The 18,830-nt window shown below is 40.3% G+C and overlaps 1 protein-coding gene across 1 annotated transcript; it reads right to left on the bottom strand.

Annotated features, from left to right (window-relative positions):
* Positions 1–1,678: 1,678 nt before the first annotated feature.
* On the bottom strand, positions 1,679–5,508 carry LOC107741383 (extracellular calcium-sensing receptor-like). The gene is made up of 6 exons (XM_016554089.1): positions 5,288–5,508; positions 4,709–5,000; positions 3,335–4,162; positions 2,971–3,198; positions 2,686–2,809; positions 1,679–2,592 (listed from the first exon to the last, which is right to left on the bottom strand). The coding sequence occupies exons 1-6, from the start codon at positions 5,506–5,508 to the stop codon at positions 1,679–1,681; spliced, it is 2,607 nt and encodes an 868-aa protein (XP_016409575.1).
* Positions 5,509–18,830: the final 13,322 nt, after the last annotated feature.

Genomic DNA, 18,830 nt, shown 5'->3' with positions numbered 1-18,830 from the left:
ATTTTCTTTCAGGTATACCTTTTTTATTATATAGATGTAATATTTTCTTAATTCTGTTTATTTTTATTTATTTATTTTCATTTAACTAACACACCTCTAAGAATGAAAATACCTGCATGTTCAATAAGAAGTAAATAAACAAACAATCATGGGTGTAGCCTACACATGATAATTATTTAAATAATCATATATTTAAAAAGAATATCATTAATTTCATGAATATCAAAGACTTTTGTCAGGGTTAATCCATTTGACCTAATCAATATGTGCCTAATAATAAAATATGAGATATTTTACATATTTACATAAAGTATAGTATGCAAATATGTTTATGTAAATTTATGAAACTATGTGTACCTTCACTGCAGTACTCCTTGTAGGCTACTTATATGGAAACTGCTTACGTAAGGGAAAGTTCACCCAAAAATGGAAATTCACATTCAAATACGATTTTCAAGAAAAGAAAAGAAACCTGGGGAAAATAAATGCAGAACATGTTCACAAAGGACACTATTAACATGACTATATGCATGAAACCATTCAGAAAAATGTGGGCACAAATGGGTTAACAGAGTCAGGATGAGGCTGCATCCTTGATGGACACCTTTAGTCTGACTGAAACAGTCAATCAATTTGTCATTAATTTTGCCAAAGCATAATTTCCATTGTATATGTCCTTTGTGGTATATATGCTATATTTACAGTTAGGTCCATATATATTTGGACACAGGCACAATTTGTATTACTTTAGCTGTTGATCAAAACATATTCAATTTACAGTTATATAACATATATGGGCTTAAAGTGCACACTCTGATCTTTAATTTGAGGGTATTCTCATCACAATTGGAGGAAAGGTTAAGGAATTACAGCTCTTTAATATGTACATCCCCTTTTTTCAAGGGACCATAAGTAATTGGACAAATGACTCAAAAGCTGTTTCATGGATATATGTAGGCTATCCCTTCATTATTTCTACATCAATTAAGCAGGTAAAAGTTCTGGAGTTGATTCTAAAAGTGTGCCATTTGCATTTGGAAGCTGTTGCTGTGACCCCACATCATGCAGTCAAAGGAGCGCTCCATGCAGGTGAAACAGACAATTGTTAGGCTTAAAAAACAAAACAAATCCATCAGAGAGATGGATTCATAGTGCAAATGGACAATGACCCAAAACGCAGCAAAAGCAACCCAGGAGTTTTTGAAGGTAAAAAAAAAAGAAGTGGAATATTCTGCAATGGCCAAGTCAATCTCCTGATCTCAACCCGATTGAGCATGTATTTAACTTGCTGAAGAAAAAACTAAAGGCAGACACACCACACAAATAAACACCAACTGAAGGCTGCAGTAAAGGCCTGTCAAAGCATCACAAAAGAGGAAACCCAGTATCTGGTGATGTCCATGAGTTCCAGACTTAAGGCAGTCATTGCCTCAAAGGATTCTCAACAAAATATTATAATGAATATTTTATTTGTGATTATATTTATTTGTCCAAATGTTTTTTTTTTTAAGTTTAACAATTTTATAAGGACGAACATCTTAAGGGGGTAAACCTGTGAAGCAGACAAATGTATAAAAGTCTGTATGACCAAAAAAAAAGAAGTTTGTTCATGTAGGTAAAAACCTAACCAAGATTATAAGATTTACATGTTACATTTTTGCGTTACTGCAATATAAGACTATTTCTTTTGTGTCTCTCTTCCCATTATGGCATTTTTTGTGTTTCTCTCTGGATGTAAAAGGATGATGTAGCACTTTGGGGCAAATATGGCCACCAGTAATCCAAAACTAGAAGCTAAAATGGCAAATATATCCACAGCCACTGCATATTTCCCTGGTGAGCTCACATATGCTGGAACAAATGCAATCCACACAGCACAGAAGATCAACATGCTAAAAGTGATAAACTTTGCTTCATTAAAATTATCTGGTAGATTTCTTGCCAGGAAGGCTAACAGAAAGCTTATTGCAGCCAATAGTCCAATGTATCCCAGCAGCATAGAAAAACCAGCCACTGAGCCTATAGCACATTCATATACTATTTTAGAGCGAGTATACTGGTTGTTTTTATGGGGTGTTGGAGAGGCAGTTGATAGCCATACTGCACATATCACAACCTGAAGAGCTGTTAGGACCAGAACTGTGCATCTTTGTTGAATTGCTCCAAACCATTTCATAGCGCCTTTGCCCTCTGGCCGAGATGACTTGAACACAGCTATAACCACCATAGTCTTGACCAGGATGCTGGAGACACACAGGACAAAGCTTATGCCAAATACAGCATGTCTTAACTGACACGTCCACAACTCTGGCCGTCCAATGAACAGCAGCACACAAAGGAAACACAGTTTGAGTGACAACAGCAGTAGGAAGCTGAGCTCTGAATTGTTGGCACGTACTATGGGAGTGTTATGATGAAAAGCGAAAATGACCATCACAAGAGCACAGAAGCAGGCGCCAAGCAGGGAGGCACTTGTCAGAGAGATTCCTAGAGGTTCCTCATAGGATAAAAACTCTACTTCTTTGGGGACACACTGATCCTTATCTGGATTTGACCAGAAGTCTTCTGGACACACTGTGCACTCAATAGCATCTGTCATAATGACACAATAAAAAAAGAAGAAGAAAAAGTTTAAAAGAAAATTCCCTTTCAAATTATATTAAAATGTTGGAATATGACTTCTACCTGTAGTATTAGAAATTTCTCCATCTCCACATGGCAGGCAGTCAAAACAGCAGACAGGAAGGCCCTTCCTTGTGGCTCGTCTGGTGCCTCGGGGGCAGCTCTCACTGCACACAGACCTTGGGGGCTTAAAGAGAAACCATCTGTTATTTAGTCATGTGTTTGTTACCTCTTTTACATAATGACAAGATTGGCCTTTATTTTATTGTCTAATTGTCTTGTTTTATAGCATTGACTAGTATAGACAATCTGCAAAAAGGATGACATTTATCATGCAATAATAGTTACTTTTTTTGTCTCAAAGTTCCAGTATATTGCATCCTCATCCAGTGTGAGCACCATCCCTGTTGCCACCCCTTCATTTACTACACCGACCTTGTGGACTGTTATTGACCCATCAGAGCTTGGCTGCCAGTTCAGTACATCATAGATGGCCAGAGCATCTCCATTCTTATCAAATGACACATTATCCCCAAAGCCTGTGGTGAAGTTGACTTTCTGTAGGTAGTGAACCAACTGTACAGTTTGTAGACAGGACAGGTGTTATATGTTTATCTGAAATTTGAATTAAAGTAGAGCACATATTTTGCTTTTCCACATTTAGCTCTTCTATATGCTTGGAGAGCATCTGCACTATACCTGTGGGTCTCACCTGCCAAGGTTTCAGGTTGATTATGTCAGCACATTTGTTTCCACTAAATGGTCCTCTTCCCTCCTCACACTGCATCAGGTCATGAAGTGCATGTGCCAGGGCATAAACTGCCTTATAGACATTATAAGATGCCCTCAACCCAGAAACATCAGTGTATGTTGTGTTTGTATTGCTCAGATCCTCATGTCCTGTACACACCTTTTTCAAATGCTCTCCATCTGACTTTCTATCCCCAGTTTCAAAACTGCACCCAAACATGTTCTCCCAGAAGATTCTCAACATATTATTTCTTGGATCATTGCTGGGATGAAGATGTAGCAAGAAGTCATAAAGCCCCTGAATTTCTCCACGCCTAATAGCAATGCCCAGTGTGCCCCCCAGGAAGGGCAGAAAACGTGGAGTGTGGTATTCAAGAGAAGTGGCCCAAGCTTCACTTGCAATCCACTGCCTCCCTGTCATGTTCTGCAACACCACCTCATCCATCAAAGGCAGCAGATAGGATGAAAGGGCAAAAACAACCACCACTCTAGCTGTAGAGGCCTGAATCAATCCTGTTATACGCTGAATATCTCTAGGGTTGTGATCATTGGGCAGGATTTCAGAAAAGGCAACACAATGTCCAAACAGCTGCATTTCCTGCAGGAACAACTGAGCAGCATAGATGCCGTAGTCATCATCACTGTAGAGGAGACCAACCCAGGTCCATTCAAAATGCCTTAAGATCTGAACCATAGCCCGTACCTGGAAGGCATCACTGGGGATTGTTCTGAAGAAAGAGGGGTACTTTTTCCTGTCACTCAAACAGGAGCAGGTGGCATAGTGACTAACCTAATTAGGGGGAGAAAGAGGGAGAGGTGAAGATAAAAATCAAATTATATTTATATTTATTCATTTAGCAGACGCTTTTATCCAAAGTGACTTACAATTGGGGAATACATCAAGCAATTCATCTTAAAGAGGCAAATAGACACAGGAAGTGCTTATCATACCAAGTTTCAAGCATTGTTCAAATACGTACAAGCTAGACAGAGAAAGATGAAAGAAAAAAGAAAACGATTTTTTTTTTTTTAGGATAAAGTCGGATAGTGACGAAAGTTTTCAGCTGTCGCTTGAAAAATGTCAGGGAATCAGTATTCCGGATATACTTACATACATTATATAATATATATATATATATATATTTTTTTTTTTTTCTTTTCTTTTCACAAGTGAGTGAATTGTGCAAGAAACTTAGTGAGGAAATAAATATGGCTACAAAGGATTGAAAAGGACAAAAAAGAAAGAAAGAAAGAAAGAAAACATGTTAAATTAAATTAAATTAAATTAAATTAAATTAGCATGAAGTGTATTTTTACTTTTTTCATCCCATCTTACTATAGGTACTTGGAACAGCCCCAGAACACTGGAAATTGCAATGGAAGGAGTTGAACTTGCATCCCCCACAATACCAATCACCGGAGGAGGGCCAGTGCAGTTGAGGTTGGAGAAGGACTCCTCTGTTCCACTACTTAGGGACATGGCAGCCCGGAATGCCATTCCTAGCATCACACAGTTGTCATAAAGATGGTATCCAAGAGTGATGTTAGGCAGTAGGTTGGGATTCTTATTGATTTCATCTATTGCAAAAGCCATTGTCTGTGCATGCTGGAAGCCTTCCATATTAAATCTAAAAAACAAAACAAAAAAAAAATGTTGTGATATTAAAGATATTAATAACAAAAAGAAAAATAAAACAAGCAATAATACATCAGAGTTCACACAACATTTGATGACTCTTCCTATTCTGCACACTTGCATAAATAAACAATGCTTTCAATACAGATTTTTGGTAAAAGAAACATTACTGCTGTCAAAGAATAAACAGCAAATTAAGAGGGGAAAAATAACGACATTTTTATTCTTATTTTATTATTATCTCTCTACTTTTATTTTCATGCAGTCAGTCTAACTCACTTTTCACAGTATGGTTGTTCTGGTTCCATTCTGAAGCTTAGATCTGGGAACACTGTAAAAAAGTGAACATGAAACAGGCCTCCAAGTATAAAATCTCCATCTTTGCACATTCCATTCAACTTGAAGCGTCCCTGTAGCAAACAGGTACCTGATCTGAGGACCGAATCTGCTGATATACAGTTAAATGACATGTATAGAGAAAAACACAGAGTGAGCCACATCTCTTTCTATTTCTGAGCCACTCACCCACTCAGCTCACTAAATTATGATGAACATTGTGTGTGGTGTTGCTTTAAATTAGCAGGTGTCAAGTGGGTATTCCTGGAAACCAGGACGTCACTCTCCTGTCCCTCCTGACAAAGACAAGGAAACAGTACTGATGGAATAATGGACACATGCACCGTGAATTGTTGCTCAGGGGTCGCTTTTTAAACATGCTGAGCTTTGGTTTTATAAACTAAAGTATAAGGATCAGCTATACTTGTCCATGTCTTCTTCTTAACAATGTTATTTCTCAGAATGTCCTCTAGATGTCAGTCATGCATTTAACTTTTGACTACTGCTTTCACTAGATTCAAGATTCAAGATTGCTTTATTGTCATTGCACAGAGTACAATGGAATTAGGTATCAATCCTTGGTGTTATTCACACATAACATCAAAAGGAATTGGAACAGTATTAATTTAAAGTGCGGGATCCAATAAAAATAAATATATACAACAATAGAACAATGTGATAAAATGATACAATATGATACAATGGCATAGCAGCTGAGGTGAGGTATTAGACTACACACCCGAATGTTGCACATCTCTGGATTGCGGTGACCCTATGTACAAGTAGTGCAGTGGAAATGTAAACGAGTAGTGCAAGAATGCAGTTAAAATGTAAACGAGTAGTGCAATAGTACAGTTTAAATGTAAACAAATGAGGGACAGATGAAAATAATATTGCATCTATGCAATGTTCTGGGGTAATTTAACAGTAATTCTACTGTAGAATTAAAACAAACAAACAAACAATATTGTCTTTGTTCAGCTGAAGTCATTGATCCAGTTCAGTTAGATGCCTGTGTAAAGATCATCAATTATGAGTAATAATAATAAATTAGTAATCATAAAGTCTACAGGTAACACTTACGATCTTTCGCTCGTCATTTGTCGGAGATAGTGGAAAGCCGCCTTTCCACTGTCTCCGACAAACGACAAGCGACAGACCGGAAGTCATTCATTTCCAATGGAGAGTAGTGCGGGAGCTGCGTGGAGTTCCGATCATATGCATATGTGGAAATTTCGGATCCGATTTGAGCTTCGGATGCTCAATATTTGAACGTCTGTGGCTAGACCGTAAACGACCGCCCGACTGGATGGGATGTATTCTCAGGCCAGGTGCCAGGACATGACTTGGGGGGCCCACTCGACCCATAATTTGGGTAACACTTTACAGGGTTCCTCAAATCTTGCCCTGGAGGGCCTTAACAAAACACTGTTAAATTAAACAGAAAAGCAATCAGGTGTGCATGATTTTGGCATGGCAGCCAAAACAAATAATTAATAATCGTTTCCTTACCTAAATTCTGCGTGTGGGCCAGGCTCTGTTGCAGAATTAAATCACTCTGTGGCTGTGGTTTTGAAATTATTACCTTTTTCTATATAGTGTAGTAGTTAGCTATCTCGGTGTCATACGTGGCCACTTGTCAAGCATGAAAAACAAAAGTTTTATTTGAATTCTGAATATATTATCGTATAGCCTACAGCATGCAAAGAGCGCTCCCTTTAAATTTATTAAAAGCTGTCACTCATTTCGCAATCTCACAAAGTTCCGTTTTAACCAATGAATGTGAACACAATTAAACTATTATTTTAAATGAAGTTACGAGCATGATAGAACTCCGCACTGGACAAAAAGCGGTGAGTGCGTGGATTCCAACCTAAACACCCCTGATTGGCCATTGAGTTGTAGAATTAATAGCTTTTTGTTAGTCTTTATCAGAAAAACTTACTACTTTTAAAAACCCATTATTATTATTCATAAACAAGTAATAAATTATTATTTTAATACTTATATTGTATTTTTTAATGCTGTTCCCTCCAAAATTATTGGCGGTCCATGCATTTCTGCATGGCTCTTTTGCACTCCTTTACTGGAGACGCAAAAAAAAATAAATACTGCAAATCAGTGTGGGTAAAATACTACCTGACTCATAGGAAAAGTATCGGGGAGTATCACCATTTAGTGCAAGAGATGCAATGTATACATACTAGGGTGGCAGGGGTATCAATGAACCTCTGTGAGGGCACTGAGGGAACAACCGACCTTACTGCTGTAGCCTCTTCACTTGAGGGGGCGAGCTCTCCCGTGCCGTACCGTCGCCGGGCGGCAGCTGGGAATTTTGCTCGTTGGAGCTCACTGAGCCCTGAAGCACCGAGGGTGGCAGGGTTATCAGTGACTCTCCGTGAGGGCACTGAGGAGGATCGGGCACCGTATACTGAGGTGTTATCCTTTCCTCCCCAGGTGGGGCTGCCCTCAGGGGCCTGACGATGTTGGCGTCAGGACCGCTTAGTCGAGGTCCTCTTTGACAAAATAACGGTCCGCAGATCCGTCTTCGGTCTAGAAGACCCTGACTGAGAGCGTCGCCCCGACCCCCGTTCTTTCTGCGGAGGAGTGCGGGTTGCAACGCTCTGTTTTTGAGACTGGCGGTATGAGGAGCTTGACGGCCGGGGCTGCTCCCACTCAGCAGCCCCATGGGCCTGGGAGCGACGAGGGAGGAAACTTTGAAACGCCGCCGCTTGCTTCCTCGCCTCCTGAAACCTCTCGACGACAGTGTTGACTGTGTCGCCGAAATGGCCAGAGGGCGAGAGCGAGTCGTCTAGGAGGAAGAATCTATCCTTATATTGAATATCGGACAGATTCAACCACAGATGCCACTCCGTGGCCACCATTGCTGCCATTGAACGGCCGATGGCTCTGGCCGTTTCTTTGGTGGCTCGGAGGGTCAAATCTGTGGCCCGACGCAGTTCGGCTACCACGTCGGATTCCTCCTCCTCCGTCATCCAGGTCCCTGACCTGCCGCCGTATAAGCTTTCCCAACCAGACTAGATGTCAGCCTAACAGGTCTGTTGGGAAGCTTCGGGGCCTTCAGGGACGATGCTGAAGATGGGGAGAGATAGCTCACAAGCTTTTTGATTTTACGCGTGCTTCAGAACGCGGTCACGCAGGGGCGTTCCCAAAGAGATTCTCGACGCAGCTCGAGTTCCTGAAGGGGAACTTGGTACATTAGCTTGACACAATATCTTTGACACATGCTAGCTATGCCTATTAGAAGCTAAGAAAACAGATATAAGTCACATGTCATGACAATCAACTTATTATGAGATGACATTTTAAATTAGATAAATAATTGAATTTAAATCTACTTGTGACCCGAGCAGTACTTTTGGTAACCTCAAGCTTTTATAATGACTACGCCACCCTGGGAATTGCACCCAAGAAAATACTCAAGGACCATAGGTTCAATGATGTAATGAGAAGACAGAGACTGCAGAGAAGAAATACTGCTGCTGCACATATAACACATATGAATAACCCCCATATAGCATACATGAATCACCCCATAGCAGATCTATACAGGTGGAGCTGGGGAAGCTGGAGGGTTTCTGAAGTGCGCTGCAAACTGCTACAGCAAACAAAAGCCAGCTATTTGAATATTGAGCAGTAATCTCATTGGCTACAGATACAGCAGAAGGACCAATCAGCTGCCATGTGACAATGATGTCGCCAGGTCAGATTCAATTCAATTCAAGTTTATTTGAAACCTAAGATTGAGCTAGACCTATAGGACTGCACCATCTAGAGTTTCATGCCAGACCTCTGTATTTCTGTCATGACAACTCTCGGATGGATTGGCATGGTAATGAACATGACCATGTTAAAGGGATAGTTCACCAAAAAGTGAAAATTATCCCATTATCTACTCACCCTCAAGCCATACTAGGCGTATATGACTTCCTTCTTTCTGATGAATCCAATCGGAGTTATATTAAAAATTGACTTTGAACTTCCCAGCTGTTTAATGGCAGTCAGCGGGTGTTGCAGTTCATCAGTCCAAAGGAATTGAAATAAAGCGCATGCATCCATAATAAAAAGTGCAGGAGGACTTTGATCACATTTACAGTACAGCCATTTGTACTGCTGCTGCTCCGAAGAGTCATGTGAACCGCATGTATTACTATCTATGTGTGCCTGGGCTACCACGCCGACCGGCTTAACAATAGTGGCCTATGACTATGTGAGCCTTGGCTACCACGCCGACCGGCTTAACAATAGTGGCCTACGACTATGTGTGCCTGGGCTACCACGCCGACTGGCTTAACTCTAATTAGACGCGCATTATGTGTAATGTTAATTAACAAAATGGATTTACATTGCAATCCGATAGATAAGACCACAGCATCCACCTGAGCAAATATCATAATTTAGTCATTTAATATCTGCTGATACTTTCTACACTTCATTAGTTCTAGTGGCAGCATAACAGCTCGTTAATTCGTGTTCGTGCAATGATGAGACGGACAAAGTTAGCTGATGCATGTCATTTTACTCTCTCGTGTAGATAAGTTTGTGGTTACGGTGCACAAACTCCTGGGTGGACTGACTTGAATGAACAAATAAAGCAGAATATAAACGTTATTTTTTCAGTTTTCTGAACTACACCGCACAGCAATAGCACACGTCCCACGAGCACATTTCTCCGAACTACACTACCCGTAATGCATTTTACTCTGAACTGCAACAACCATAGCGATACCTCTTAATTCCCTTCTCCCGCAACACTATCGTTGATAAGACTGTGAGAAGCGCATGCTTCTGATGCTGCGTACAACTGAAATAAACCACACGCTCATCACGATGAAAACATTGACCTTAGAAATAACGAACGTGAACAATGAGATTACGCCGATGTATATGGAGAACCGCAGTTGAAATGCATACACAAGAATGCTTAACGTGTCCTCAGAGCGATTACAAGCTGCATTTTGCTCCAGCTGTATAAACACATATGCTAAATGCTGCTGCTAATATGCTTAATATTTTGCTGCTGCATACGATGCAAACATGACATTTAGTTTAAACTTGTTTACGGTTGCTCATTTTGTATTCAATTAGGAGGACCACGCAAATATACACAGCGATATGGATTAAAAGAGCATTCACTTATCTTAGATGTTGATTTAGGCTGCTCTGAAGTGCGCTGCAAACTGCTACAGCAAACAAAAGGCAGGTATTGGAATATTGAGCAGTAAACTCATTGGCTACCGATACAGGAGAAAACCCAATCAGCAGCCATGTGACAATGTCGCCAGGTCAGATTAAGCTAGACCTATCGGACTGCGCCATCTAGAGTTTCATGCCAGAACTGTGTGTGTGTGTATATATATATATATATATATATATTAAAGGAAGGTTAAACCAGCATGATATAAATTCATAAATAGACAAGTTTTATTACAGAAAATGGTAATAGAAGTTCACAAGATTAAAAAAGGAAATATTTTACTACACATTCATGATACAAAAAGCTAACACAAGACAAGAAAAAAAAAATCCCCCAATTATAAAGAAACTTTGTACCTTCCCCACCAACCAATATAACCACAAATATTCTTACAAAAAAGGGGAAGCAACAAGGCTAAAGCTTACCTTAGGGGTGGCAAACTAGCTGAATAAATTGTGCTCTCAACCAAACATGTGTGCACAGCAAACAATAGGAAGAGGTGCTCAAACCCTGGTGCTCCTGTGTGCTTCACCCAGGTGACTAGCCTTCCCCTCGGCACACTCAGCCTGGGACCAAACTGGGAAAAAAATAAAAAATAAAAAAGAGAAATTAGTGGGTCTGGTACAAAAAAATAAATAAAAATAAATAAATACAAATATTCACTCAAGAAAACAAAAAACAAATTACAATTGATAACCCAAAAGGCCAATTAATGGAGTAACGTAGCATCCTACCTCACTGGCAATAAACCAGAACCACTTAGAATTAGGTTTTAAATGGAGGACACGCTACCAATTCGGCCTGAACAGCTCGACTCGGAGCATCACACTCAAAACAAACGCAAAAACAACAAAGTGAAAGCAGAAACATTATATTTTCACACCAAAGTAAACCAAACTATGAAAAAACAGCAGCACGACCCGCAGTTGGTCCTCAAATGAGCTGCGGAAGACTGCAAAATTAAACAATAATCAGAAACACCCCAAACAACATATTGCCAAACAATAATCGCATCATACGTACTCAAAGCCGCAGCTACACAAGCATAGGATGTTAGGATGTCTTCGTAAATATTGTTTCACTAAAAACGAAACAAAAGAAACACCTCAGACTAACAATTCAAAACGAAAATCAACACATAACAATACAATAGCCTGCATACCTAAAACTTCCAATGAGCGCTCAACGTGACTCACCGAGGACTTAACAGGCATGGCTACAGCAACATCTTGCCAATATAAAAACAAGAACAAGCATTACTATAAAGGCTAAAACACACAATACATGCGTAATCAACCATCACCTACCTCAACTACTGTGACACTGAAGACCGGAAGAGGGGCGGGTATGACAGAGGCTACATTCTAATGCTTCCTGCCAAGACATTTAAATACTCTGACATTAATTATCCTTATTACTCACTCTCAAAAAGGACACCCACCTGAAGAAGGGAAGCCCATCCCACACTGCCACATACTGATTTGGGTTGGGTTGGGTATAGAGTGTTTGTTGTAATTTGTGAATTTATAGTATTACCTGAAATTTATGAAATATCATTTTACTTCCAACTTGTGGTGTTTTGTAGTCTTATCGTGAGTCTTATATTTTCAGATACCTAGCCACTGGTGACTCTCTCCTATCGCTTCAGAGTAGGCTGGTCTACAGTGTCCAACATTGTCCCTGAGGTGGCAAAGGCTATCTGGGAGGGTCTGGTCGATCAGTACATGCCAGTGCCACAAGAAGAAGATTGGCAGATGATCGCCCAGGACTTTAGTGTGCGCTGGAATTTCCCCAATTGTTTAGGGGCTACATGTACCATATCTGCAAAAAACATCAGCAATGTACACTTTTAAACAGAAAAAAACAACAACTCCTTTAGACTGGACTTGAAATGACACATTTCCCAACCAGGACACAGCACAATGTGTTGTAACCATGCTGGCTATGTCGAAGAACCAAACAATCCAAGATCATGCCAAATCGTCAACAATCAAATCCAGCTAACTGAGTTAGTGACGTACGAAGAACGGGCCCCTGTTCTTACACACGTATATACACAAATATTTGTTAACTCCCTCTACCCACATGACTTTACTTAAGGAAACATAAAACACCCTAGCACCCCAAGTGGTACGGAAGAAAACTGCCCACAAAATTCTTATTAACAGGCTCATGTCTGTTACACCTCAAATATGGCTCATGAGATCCACTTTCCTGCAGAGTTTAGCTTGCACTTTGATCAAATTCACCCACCTGTGATTTTCTAATGATCCTGAAGACATGCTTGCTCAGGTGTGTTTGATTAAGGTTAGAACTAATATCTGCAGGAAAGTGGATCTCGTGAGCCAGATTTGAGGATCCCTGGCCTATATGAAACAACAGGTTCTGAAAAGGTCTCTTTTGGTTTGAGCCATTCCAGTTCAATTGAGTGGCTAAAGAATGGCCGGTCAATGTTGTTTGTATTCTCCTAGTTGCATTGCAGGGCTGCCTACACAAAACCTGCATGGGCCCAAAGGATACAGAAGTTGCTCTGGGCCCGAACGTTTCCCCAATTGTTTAGGGGCTATTGATGGTAAGCATGTGGTCATCCAAGCTCCACCCAACTCAGGCTCCTTTTTCTACAATTATAAAGGAACCTATTCCATTGAATTACTTGGAGTAGTTGATGCCAACTACTGCTTCAGAGTAATCAATGTGGGTACTTATGGCCGTGGATGTGATGGTGGAACCCTGAGGGACTCTGCTTTCGGCAGGGCCCTTGAAGCTGGCACTCTTAAAATTCCACCAGATGCCTGTCTGCCAGGAGCTGAACATCTAGGCCCACTTCCTTATGCTTTTTGTAGCAGATGAAGCCTTCCCACTTCGTCGCCATCTACTACGGCCTTATCCAGTGAAGAACCTGCAAAGATGCCAGCGCATTTTCAATTACCGTCTATCCCGGGCCAGGCTGGTTGTGGAAAATGCATTTGGCATCTAGGTTCAGAATGTAGGTTCTAGAATCTAGGTTCATGGTTCAGCCCGCACACAATGTAGAAGCCTGTGTGAAAGCAACATGTGCCCTCCACAATCTCCTGCGGAGAAACAAAACAACTCACCCCTCTGCACCAGTGATGGATGGACCAAACAGCAGCATGCAAGGCATCACCCATCAAGGCACTAGTAATTCCTCAAGGGAGGCTGTCCATGTGAGGGAGAATCTACACATCCTCCTTTTTCTCTGTACATAGTGAGGTTCCATGGCAGTATCTGGTGTTACAGCCCTTTCTACAGACCAAAGGCCCTTTTAGGGCCACCACAGTTTCACAAAAGCCTTTTTCGAGTTTAGTGTGTGTGTGTCTCTTATTTATTCTGCATGCCAAATTTTCCCAGTTAAATCATATCAAATAATAAAACCTGTTAGCTTTTTTATTATTATGGTTGATATTAAATGTTGACTCTGTAATATTTATTATTATTATTATTATTATTATATTCTTTACTCTAGCTTTAGAATTCAATAGTACTTCTGAAAATTATATTTTATACAACATTACAATCAGATCTAAAGCAGATGTATCTGAGTACTGACTGTCTAAACAAAAAAGCATGGTAGCAATTAACACAACTTAAGTAAATGCTACACAAAACCTGCATGGGCCCAAAGGATACAAAAGTTGCTCTGGGCCCGAACGGGCTGGCCCACATTGGGCCATCATGGGATTAATGTGGGCAGTCCGCTAGTGTGGGCTGCTCACAGAGAGCCTGCGAGTGAGCCCAAAGCTGTGGGCCTCGCCTGGGCAAGCTCTCACTGGGCCTGTTTAGGTTTGGTGTGGGCTGGCCCTAGCCCACTGTGCCCGCAAAAAGCCAGCATGGGCCCCGCAAGGACATGTTCGCAGGGTTGCTTCAACAATTTTCCTTTCGAAACAAGATAACAATACTACCTCTACTCGTCTGCGGCGTGGTCGAGACTGGGTCTTTGGTGTGGGCTGGCCCTAGCCCACTGTGCCCGCAAAAACCCAGCATGGGCCCCGCAAGGACATGTTCGCAGGGTTGCTTCAACAATTTTCCTTTCAAAACAAGATAACGATACTACTCTACTCGTCTGCGGCATGGTCGAGACTGGGTAAAGTCTGTGCTCTGCCTCTTTTTGCCCTCCTCTCCAGTCATGTCCTCTACCAGACTATCCATCCTGCTCTCTTCTGCACTGATTTCTACCCTGTGCATTTCTGTCATGTCCTTCCCTCCCTGCATTTCTTGACCATGTCTTTCCTCCGTGCTTACATCTGCTATGTCTTCCTCATCTTTTCTCCCTTCTCCCCTCTCCTATTCCATGTTCTCAGATGTGGGCTGAGAAGAGATAACTGGAAGGAGGAAAGTCATAATGTGATAGTACCACCCAGGACGTTTCTGGGTGGCAGCTTGTAAGAAAAAGTGATGAGGACATTGAAGATCTCGATGAAGTTGTTTATTGCAGCATAGCAGTGACAAAGTACATGTTGCACCTTGGGTTCAACAGAGTCGGAATGAACCCAGAACATCCTAAGCTCAAACATTTTATAATATTTATTATTATTATATTCTTTACTCTAGCTTTAGAATTCAATAGTACTTCTGAAAATTATATTTTATACAACATTACAATCAGATCTAAAGCAGATGTATCTGAGTACTGACTGTCTAAACAAAAAAGCATGGTAGCAATTAACACAACTTAAGTAAATGAGTAATACATTTTTTTTTATTAGAGATATTAAATGTATGTCATGTATATTTTTCATGTGTGGATAGTGCGTGCAGGTATGTCAGTGTGTTGCTGAACATTCCAGAACATGAGCAACATTTGTTCTCGGTGTCCCACACCTGCTCCCATTCTACAATAGACCTATCGGTAAGCCCCGCCCCCCTTAGTTATTGTTGCTTCCTCGGACGAACAAACGGAGCTGCTCACTCTCTTACAATGACAGTTGTCAGTGTGAAAACCTTGTCCCACAGTGTTTTTGAACAATTTTGGACACAGAAGGGCCACCATTCAAGTTTCCAGAACATGAGCAACATTTAACTTCAGTGAACCTGAGTGGAGTAACAAGTATGGGTTTTGAGTGGTGTACATGGAATGTGTGTGTGTGTGAGGGAGAGAAAAGAGGTCCAATCATCCTGATGAAAATTTCTGGAAAAAAAATTTTTTTTTATCCAAGATCCAGGAAACTCACCAAGCTGAAAATCCACCATCTAATTTTCGAAGCAGAGTTTAACCGAGTCTGAGATATCCAAAACTCACAGTTAAACTCGGCTTTGAAAATGAGCTGTTGGATTTTCAGCTTGGTGAGTTCTCTGGATCTTGGATCAAGTCTATTCAGAGCTGGAAGCAAACTCTGCAGAAACTGCATATCAGGATCTTCTGATCCAGAAGGGGTTGGATGGTTGGAGCTTTCAATTCCCTGCAAACAAGCCTGCACTGGCCCTTTACGCAACCACGTAGGGCTAGCCTAAGGGCCCCTGAGAATTTGCTCATTGGCAAAACATTGGCCCCTTAGTGCTGGCCCTCACTAGGCCGACACTATTAATCTACAACAGGGGTGCCCAACCCTGGCCCTGGAGATCTACCTTCCTGCAGAGTTCAGTTCCAATGCTGATCAAACACACCTGTCTGTAATTATCAAGTGCTCCTTTAGATCCTAATTAGTTGGTTCAGGTGTTTAAATATGCCATGGAGGGATATATAAAATATTTTAAAATAAATATGATGGATAACTCGAAGCCAGGGTTTACAGATCGCAATGCAAGCAGGAGAAATATTACGGTCGTCACGATCACGGATGACAACATCCCGGAACAACATGTATCACAGGGTACGATTAAATTAATGTACATTTAACCAGTTTAATATGGAGAGGCACTGAAATGTAAACCTTCGTTTATGTGTTTTTGACCTACACTGTACATGACGTGAGAACAGTCCGCTATTTAGGTTTGTACATTAGCATGGACTCACTAACTTTAACGTTAGTTTTAGCCAGAGATACCTTACTGAAACGCAAGATGACATTAACATTCTGCTTGAGCAGATGAAAATTGTAACTTAATGAGAGTATGACAACAAGAAAATGAACATTTTAATCTTCATTGGGATTGGGGTTGAATGCTTAGGGACATTTTGCTCAGTTTTGTTTGGGTTTAGGAAATGTAATACAATAAATTATATTGCATATCATCTCAGGATACCTGGAATAAGTGTTACAAGTACCCCAGGCACACCATTTTTCCATTTTTGTAGCATAAACACCATCAAAGCATACCTGAAATGGATGCAGTCACCACATAACTAATGTCTATATTGTCAAAAATGTACAATAGTCAAAGATTTCAAATCAATGGATTTATTAAATACAAAATAGAAAACATGAAATTCACGTTAATACAGCTACATGTAGCCCAAATGTAGCCCAAAATGTAAATACACAATAAGTACAAAATATCAAAAGAAAGCAAACTATGTAAGATTGTAGGGTCCGAGTTCCGCTCCCCGTGCAACTGATACTCGACTGCCATTGGCTCATCTGCGTTCGAGGGGAGGGGCTTACCGATAGGTCAATTGGTCACTGTTTGCTCAGGATGTGATCATCCCATATGGTCTAGAAACAACATAACTGTTGACCTTCTTCTTCTCTATAATAATTAAGCCATTTTGGGAAATGAGCATGATCAAACATATATTGTGGAGTGGAATCTGGGTCGGGGCAGACTATAGATTCTTACACAGCTGCTCCACTTTTTTTCTTCTTCTCCTCTCTCCTTTCCCTAACATCTCTCCACCTTTTCCTGCACTCATCCACTGTTAAGTAAAAAAATATATATATTTCATAACTATGAAAATCATGTTCATGTTAACTTGGAGATACTACTACCTCTACAAAAAGTAACCATGGTTTTATTATAGTACAAGTGTATTAGGCCTTAGGTTTTTTTTGTTGTTGTTTTTTTTTTGTATAACCACAGTTTTACTACAAATACAATGGTTAAACTATGGTTAGTGTAGCTAAACCATGGTTAATTTGTGGTTGACATGGTTTAACCATAGTAACGTGTTTTTTTTTTGTTTTTTTCCCATTTTTTATGTGTAGTAAAATCATGATTAATTTGTATAAGGGTAATTTAGTATTTCATACTGCGTGTTAACATATTGCATTAGCATGTGATCATAATCTTTTAAAAATTAAGGTGTACCAGCAATTAAAAAATGTTACAGCATTGTTATTTTATTTTAACCACTGTCTTAATACTGTAACTCAAATACTGTAAAATGCGGAATGATACAACTACATGGAAATATAGGCTAGATGCTAATTATGGGTTTGCATACATACAGCACATTTTGCAAACAAAACACACCTGACAGACCGACAATCTCAGCCACTCGCTTCCATGCTTCATTTTTTCTGTTAACATCTCTGTATGATTCTAGAGATATATCATAAAGAATTGTATTTTCCGAGACCACAAGAATGAGCTTCTCCCATGTTGACGCGTACGACCACAATGAAAATTCTGTGCAACTGCCACTCGGGGGTGAATTCCGACAGTCGTGTCCGAATGTCGTGTGCAGTGGAAAGGCTGCTTGATAGTCACGCGGGCCTTCAAATCAACTGGGATGGCTTCAGATCAATTGGGAAGTGCAACAGAAAGGCCATGAAGTTAAATAATTGATGTCCAAAGACAGTTACACTTCAAATTGACTGTGATCCCTCAAGAATACATTACATCATTGAAAATGGATATATTTTCCGCAGTGTGCTGAGTCAGCAACAAGGACAAAAGTTTCAATTAGTTATACTGACATTATATGTTATCGGAAGTAACTTTTAAAGTTTGCTCACAACAGTCCTTTGAGCGGACATTTCAGACAATTGAAAACCCTCTTGCGGCTGCTAGATGTTGCGTACTGGCCAAGTACAAGGAAAGATGTCTGGATATATTGCAGACATTGCAAAGCATGCCAGCAGTACAAACCTTCTATCACTAAATTGTCTGGTCAGTTACAGTCAACACCAGTGGTGGAGCCTGGGTGTATGCTGGGTGTGGATATTATGGGACCTTTTCCCCAGTGGTCGACGAAGTACACAAGTCAAGTACTTAAGTACAGACATGTATAATAAAATATTACTCCAGTAAAAATAATGAAGTACTCCTTTTCAATCTTACTCGAGTAAAAGTACAAAAGTACTTGATTTTTTTTTTATGTACTTAAAAGGTTAGTTCAGCCAAAAATAAAAATTAGGCTGTGTTTTACTC

Source organism: Sinocyclocheilus rhinocerous, unplaced genomic scaffold (genome assembly GCF_001515625.1).
Source record: "Sinocyclocheilus rhinocerous isolate Xijiao unplaced genomic scaffold, SAMN03320098_v1.1 scaffold3939, whole genome shotgun sequence".
Taxonomy (NCBI): Eukaryota; Metazoa; Chordata; class Actinopteri; order Cypriniformes; family Cyprinidae; genus Sinocyclocheilus; species Sinocyclocheilus rhinocerous.
Note: the sequence above shows the minus strand (reverse complement) of the source record. Positions and strands in the feature narration are given on the sequence as shown.

Coding starts and splice junctions, on each gene's coding strand:
- LOC107741383 (XM_016554089.1), bottom strand. CDS start 5,508: ATGTGGCTCACTCTGTGTTTTTCTCTATACATGTCATTTAACTGTATA. Junction 3,199..3,334: donor TCAACCTGAAACCTTGGCAG/GTGAGACCCACA, acceptor CAAACTGTACAG/TTGGTTCACTACCTACAGAA. Junction 2,810..2,970: donor GGAACTTTGAGACAAAAAAA/GTAACTATTATT, acceptor TTTCTCTTTAAG/CCCCCAAGGTCTGTGTGCAG.